We start from the raw sequence: 7,382 nt of genomic DNA, 5'->3' as shown, positions 1-7,382 counted from the left end.
CCCCTCAGCGGGGCACAGCCGTGACAGCCGGAGGTGCTGTGCGCTGGAGATGGCGAGGAACAGCGGCGGCGCCGCGGGGTTGGCCCGGGACGGGGCCTGCGCGGGGCCAGAGGGGCGCGGGGCCGGCAGCGGCACCGCCCGGGCCTGGCCGCCAGGGGCGCCGCGGGGCGGCGGCGGCGCGGGGGCGGGAGCGGCGGGGGGGGCGGGGGGCGGTGGCGGCGCGGCCCCGGCTGTCAGCGCCGCCCGAGCCGGGCTGCGAGCGGGCTCCGCGCCTCAGCACGCACGGCTGAGCCCCGCGCTGCCATGGAGCCGCAGGCACGCGGTGAGTCTCGTCGGGACAGAGCCCTCCGGGGAGGCGCGGGGGTCCCCTCCCTGCCGCCCGGAGCTGCGCTCACCCCGCGGGGAGGGCCGAGCCGGCGCGGGGACAGCGCGAACTGGGGCGGGGGGCGCCCGGGGCGGGGAGAGCCCCAGGGGAGCCGCGGGCCGGGGCACGGCCGGTGAGAGGAGCGCGGTGAGCGGTGCCCGGGAGCGCTGCCCGGTGCCCGCCGCCTGTGGCAGCCCCAGGCTCAGCCGAGGAGCGCAGCATGACCGGCCCGGCCCGCGGGGCGTCCTCGCCCTGCGCCCCGTCCTCCATCCCGAGCCGGCATCCCCTTGGCTTTCCTTATGGCTGGGATGTTGGCGGTCGCTTTCTCCGGCTGCTGGCTTTAGGCGTGTCGCGGTTAGTCAGGTAGCTGGCTGACAACTGTGTTAAGTTAGTTGGTTGGTTGAGGTATTTCTGTGTGTCCCGCTCCGCCGGCCGTCCCCCTCTCCCGGTGGAGCTGCGGGCGCTGCCTGCCGAGGACAAGCGGGACGGTGCGAGCCGGAGCCGGCATCGCCACCGCTGTCCTGGAGGCAGCCCGAGGGCGGGAGCCGCCTCCAGCATCAGAGACCCTGGGACTCGGCTTCCAGCGGAGCTCGGGATCCACCGGGAGCCGCTTAAAATTGGATCCGCTAAAACATTTCTGCAGCTTTGCAAACACAGCATTCAGTCACTCAAAGTGAGCGTTTTCTATTGCAACAGTTACAGCTTACTTAGCTGTTCATATCTCCCTCTGGATAAAGTTAATTGGCGTCCAAAGAAGAGAAGAAACTTTTCGTGCGAGTTACAAATGGTGTTTGGGTCAGCCAAAGAGATTTAGCGCAGACAGGTCTTGCTCGCCTTTATAATCTTCCTTCTTTTCTAAAGAACCTCATGGCTTTGTCACACAGGACTAAGCAGGTGGTACAAATATTTCTACAAAATCAGAATGTTTAGGAAACATTTTATGTCATCTGTAAAACATGGAGATGAAATAAGCAGGACACATATGCTCATTGAAACTAACTGAAAAAATAGGCTTCCTAATTCCTAATAAGACAGTTAAAATCTGCCTTAAAAATACACTTAAAAGAGGCAATGTTGGCTGCAAATATGTTTGTATGTAAAGGAATACAGTGGGAAATTTGAGTTCATGATGCTTGTGAATGAGAGCCTTTCTGGCAAGTGTTGTGCATGTGCTGTCCCAATGGATGCTTGGCTGAAGCTGCCTGCTGAAACAAATAGATCTGTGGCTCAGGATTTTCTCAGGATTTTTAGAAGTCAGTATTAAGTCTACAGCATAAGACATATTTAAATAATTTTTCTGAATACATCTGTATAGCTACTATGATAGGAGCTTCTGTTCATTGAACAGGAGACCTCCATATGATACAGAATTTGGATAATTTCTTGTTTTGTAGAGCTGATGGAAAACAGTATCAGATTCTGGTTAGCTGGATAGTGATGTATGTACACGTGAATCTTTTGCCTTCTCTGACTAGTAAGATGAGTAAACACACATGCTCTCAGTGTGTGTTAAAAATTTAGGTCAGTAACTGTGTTTTGCTAATGTATATTTGGTTCAGCAGCTCTGTTACTTCCCCAGGTCTTGAATGAATTCTTCTGCCGGATGACTATTGGCTAGTGAGAGAATTTAAAATTCTACCTATATTCAATTCTTGAGTCACTTTTTTCTTTGGTTTCTCACCTGCGTGTTTTATTTCTACAGTCTCTCAGAACAGTCTCTCATTACTAAGAAAAAAAAAGAGTGTTGCTTTGATAAACTAGCAGTACAATCCAAGATTTTTGTGGTAGGTATTTGCATGGCAGCAAACCTTTGTTTTTGCCTTCCCTTTCCTTCTAGACTTAATTTAGTGCATGCTACTGCAGTTATGGAGCCTTGCTGGCAAAAAGAATTCAACCTGTATGTGTCTAATGCTGTCAGATTCAGTTAAGTACATCTAAGCACTGGCCAGAAGTCTGAATTTTTCAATCCTAGTTACACATTTTGCAGAGAACAGTTATAGCACTTTACTAACAAAACAATAACAATTTCCTTGAAAGACTGCTTTACTTCCAATATCTCCTTAAGCAGCAGGAGAAATGTGTATACATTTGAATGAGTTTATTAATTGCTTCTAAAGAACTTTCAGATGCCCACAGAGAAATGAATCCTGAATGGTTTGTTCCAGTGCGCTCTGCCAGGGTATTGTATTCCAACTGAAAAGATAAAGTTATGTATTTAAAAGCATAATTATGTTGTTTGTGCCATTTTATATTGTCCTTCAGGCAGGCTGTGCCTCAGTAGAGCAATTTTATGTTCAAGAAATGCATACAAGTATAAAAAACAAATTTCTTCAGAGCAGAAAAATATTTTTGTCAGCATTTTTACATGGCAGCATGAGTTAACTTCATGAGTCTTAATGCAACTGTGGACAAAAGAAAAGTATTATGTGTAAATGTATCAAGGTAGTGGGCAGAGGTTACAGCTGCGTTCCATGGGTTTCTGGGTGGTTCAAGGCACAACATAGTATCTGTCCATGCCCTTGAGGACTGTGAAAATTAACTGCTCTCATACCTACTTTAAAGTAGTAGAGAGAATTCATGGAGTGAAACTGAATTACTGTTATACTTAAACATATTGAATGTGTCTGGTGCCATTCATGTGGATGAACTAGATAAGACAGTCAATCAGACAGAGGGAAATAGTAATTAATGTTAAAACTATTTTCAAAAGAAATAGACACATGTTCTATGTAAACAAATTCACATGTGTAATAAAAAAATTATCTTTAAGCCTCTGGCTGTTTTTCTCTTTGATTATTTTTTATTCTTAATGGAAGAGCTGATCTGGGAATATACCAGCTAGGCTTGTACGAGGTGCTAAAATTCCATACGAGCATATTTGTTTTCATTCCTGTGGCTGCCAGTCATTTCTCAAGTGAAAAGTTTGGAAATCTGAAGAACAGTGTTTCTCTTTGAAAGGGCGGAATATCCAAGCTGTGTATTTGCCTCTCATCGTACTCATTCTACTCCAGATCCAGATTAACTGACTACCCCATGTAGTCCTGCTTTCCAGTTTAAAACTGCGAATGTCCTGTAATAATGACAGTACCATGAATGTCTTACTCTGTCTCTCATCTGAGAATCCCATGTGCCTTTTAACACTGGAGCTTTGCTCATTACACATTTCTCTCCTTTTGCAATAATTCTTCATTTCTTCATGCATCCAGACATAGTTGTACCCTCTTTCCCTGTCACATCCTCTCTTGATTCTTACTCTGATAAAAAGCTTTGATGTGCAACTTTCTGCTCCCTTTTTACCTACACCTGTAGCTCAGCCAGCTGCTTGCACTCCTGGCCTCTGAAGGGGTTTTTGTCCTGGCAATTCTCCTTAGAGCTGTTCCTGACAGATGTTCTGCACCCTCAGTCAGTTATTCGTTGCAGCCATAATAGCTTGCAGTGGCTACACTCACCCGTGTCAGGTATTGTGGAGAGAGCTGTGGTTAGTTCAGATGTTGGATGACTCCTTCTTGAGGCTTTATCTTGTAGGTTTGCTGCACCTCTTCTTCCCTCTGCTGTGTGCAGCTGGCACGCTGCTTCTGGGATCCTCAAGCCAGCTGTATCTGTCCTGTGTAACAGAGCAGAGGGGCAGCACCTTGGCATGTGCATTTGAGTGGAGCTTGTGATCAGAGGAATATCATTGGAAGTCACAGCATTAGCCCAGTGCCCTCTCCCTGCCACAGTGGGCACCTGCCACTCAGGTGGGCTGAAGTCTCTGTGGTGGGAGGCAGTGGTGAGGAGGACCTGTGTTACCTTGATACAGTGTGCAAGACTTGCCAAAATGGCATTGGCAGCTTGGTCAGCAATCTCTCTCCTTGCTAATGTGGTTACTAATCCAGATGGGAATCTGGATAGTCAGTCTTGCAGTGGGAAGGTGGGGATAGAGCTGCCTCACTGTAGCAGCAGTGCTGTAGCCATCAACAAAAGCAGTGTCATGCTGGAGAGGGCAGCATCTTCCCTATCCTCATGTTTGAGTCTGGTGCTTTACCAAGGGGCACTGACTGTTTTGATCTATGTTGTTCACCTTTTCCCTAAGGACAGAGTACAACTACTGGTTTGGAGCTGATTTAGTGTAACTGTTTTGTGAGAAGTGCCTGTCCACCTGTGCTTTTTGAAGCATCAGGATTCACTCTAGTTATCCAGGGGTTTGTACTGTCTCTGTACTGCCTTCCAGAGCACAGCATTGCCCTACTATGGAGAGCAGGAGAGAGGACTTTGCAAAGGGGCAGGAGGATAGTGGAGTAATTGAACCAGCCAGTGATAACCTGCTTATTTCACTGCACAATGGAAGTTTCAGTTCCTGTATTAGTAAGAGCACGTGTAGAGGAGGTCAAGTGAAAAAGGCAGGGTTGTAATTTATGATAGGATTCTTAAATATTTAACAGCAGTGCACAAAGCTCAGAATAATAGCTCTTTCATATTTATACTACAAGGAGAGAAAATGCATGTGTGGAATGAGTTATGTGGTATATCAGATTTTAAGTAAGTAAATGTCTGAAATCAAATGCAGTGCTTCTCTTACATTTTTGTACCTGTATTATTTTCAGCTTCATTACTCTTGTCATAGGCTGAAATTCAGTTTGCTGAGGCTCAGAAAATTTGAATGGCTTCATGCTACACCTGAGAACTGAAAATAGTGTACTGTGGGATTCAGAAATGAGGTATAAAAAAGAGACCTCATCTAAAATCTAGGGCCAATCTTACAAGTGTTTTTAACTTTGACAGTTTTGCAGACATGAGGACATAAAATGGAGAGCCTGCTAAAACAAAGACATCTAACCCAAAATCACATTTTAAAATTCTTGCTCTATTTTTTTTCTCCTGTGTCTTATTTTCACAGGTCTGATGGTATGAGCCCTAGAAAGCAGCACAAGTATAGTCTGAGTCTGCTCTCTGTACTAAAAAGTGCATTAGTGGAAAGATGAGAATGCTGGTGCTGTCCTGACATGCTTCACTGACTAGTACAGTAGAGAAATGCATGGACTTTGGAGGTGCTTTGCTTAAGCCATGTGCTACTTGAAGAATGTGGCACAACCTTGACTGAAGATTGCAGAGGGTTTGAAGGAATGTTGCCATATTTAAAAATTTATGTATCAATTGGTAGCTTGTTTTAGCGCAATCCTGGAATTTGGATTTAGAAAGAACGTACTCAACCCTTGACTCAGAAAGTGTTTTCAGGGTAGAATGAATTCTTGCTTTCTAATTACAAAATACCTCTTGAGGTAATAAATAAAAATGAGATGTGGGCAGGCTAGTTTTATCTGATTTTATTTGTACCTTGTAGAAATGCACAGTTGCAATGCCAAATTTTATATATGTAGTATGCTATAGTCATATCACTGCTGTCTAAACTGGGCCTTTTGGCTGCTGCATGCTCTAAACCTATCTTGTATGAGAAATGGTGAGAAGGGACTGACAAATATGGATTTTAGTAACATGTCACACTGACCTTCTTCAAAACTCTTCAAAATTATATAAGTGGATTTGTTTCATTCTTTAGGACAGAGGTAATATTACTTAGCCATCTTTGAGGTCCATGGATCAAAATCATATCTATCATGATTATACTTCTGCATCCATGATGTGGTTAAGTGTTGCAGGTGAGTAATTGCAAACCACATATTTAGCAAGTGCTTGTATTGTACTTCAGCAGTGAATCTGCCTTTTCTTCCTCTTGTGCTGTCTCTCAGTCCCTCTTTCACTTCATACAAAGAAATGGAATGGCAGCAGTGAGGATCTTGTTGCAAGTGTTCTTATCGAAAAGTGTTAAACAATTGCAAGAATGCAACAACTACAACGTGATACTTCCTGAAGTGCCATCCTACCGTGATGATAAAGCTCTTGCAGTGTCTTCAATTTTCCCTCTCCTGCTTGGGTACATTTTACCTTTTCTGCACTTTTAGGATTTAAAATGGCTGGATGATAAAAAGGGCTCCAAAAGGCTTCTCTGGTTAATGAATTACTTCTGTGTAAGATTTCTTGAACTTTTGATCCTTTGTTACTTATTCCAGCAAAATGTTATTGTGCATATATATTAATGGCATGTGGTTAATGGCATGATGCAGTGAAGGACCAACTATTGGATTCCCAGGCAGACAAGAAAGATTCCACTGCAAATAGTTGTATAAAATACTAGGAATTTCTGTATTCTCTTCACATTACCTGTCATGTTTTCTTATGTAAGCAGATTGTTGAAAAATATCTCATGATTGTAGGTAAAGCCCCTACAATCTTTAGCAACCAAAGTCTTTAGCAACCAAATAATAATACAGCAGTAAAATTTATAAAGACATGTTTACAGAGAAAAGGAAAAGTCATGGTTATGTGTGTGTATCCCAATAAAATAATTTCTCTCATTTAGTCTGCTCTCCAACTAATGGGCTTTCAGATGCATAGGAGCTATGTAGTCAGGGATCCAGTTCTTGGAATTTCTTTTTACATCTTTGCATTTCTAGTCACTGAAGGAGAATCCAGGGAGCTCAGAGAACCAGGCTGGGGGTATAAAGAACAGAAGGAGGTCTAATGACTTCTGTCATTTCCAGAAATGGAGGCAATGATATGTCTTGAGCATTCAGTTCTTTCTGAAGCAAGAAGAGCATTCAGGAAGAATGCATACTTCCGGGGCTTTTTTTTACTGGTCTTCTGGGGTTTGATTTCTGTAAAGTTGTCCTGCTCTCACCACTAATGTACTTTAGCCAGCAATTATCTTTGCTGTCCACCAAGAATATAATGAAAGTACACAGAAACTAGAACACCAGTGGTGCTTTAGGCAGAGAGAGACCTAAAGCTACATTTGGAAAATACTTTTGATATTCATACAAGTGTGAAGTGCCTATAGATATGGTGTTGGTTTTCCAAGTGAAAAGTGTTTGCACAAAGTGTTTACATAACAGGCAGTGCAGTTTATTTTCATGTGCTTTCTTGCTGAAAGGGCTACTTTTGTTTGCTGATCAATGAAGTTGTTAGGACCAGATCCTCTCCA

At 44.2% G+C, this 7,382-nt stretch overlaps 1 protein-coding gene across 3 annotated transcripts in view; it reads left to right on the top strand.

Annotated features, from left to right (window-relative positions):
- The first annotated feature begins 219 nt into the window (after positions 1–219).
- Positions 220–7,382, top strand: part of TPD52L1 (TPD52 like 1) — a 50,637-nt gene continuing 43,474 nt past the window's right edge. For all 3 annotated transcript variants that reach the window (XR_004060629.1, XM_030946449.1, XM_030946447.1), the window contains exon 1: positions 220–322. Coding sequence is in view for 2 of the 3 variants with exons in the window: in XM_030946449.1 (XP_030802309.1) it covers positions 304–322 (19 nt within the window). In the remaining variant the exon portion in view is untranslated. The remainder of the gene's footprint in view (positions 323–7,382) is intronic.

Source organism: Camarhynchus parvulus, chromosome 3 (genome assembly GCF_901933205.1).
Source record: "Camarhynchus parvulus chromosome 3, STF_HiC, whole genome shotgun sequence".
NCBI lineage: Eukaryota > Metazoa > Chordata > Aves > Passeriformes > Thraupidae > Camarhynchus > Camarhynchus parvulus.
The sequence above is the reverse complement of the archived record's forward strand: the minus strand, read 5'-3'. Positions and strand labels throughout refer to the sequence as shown.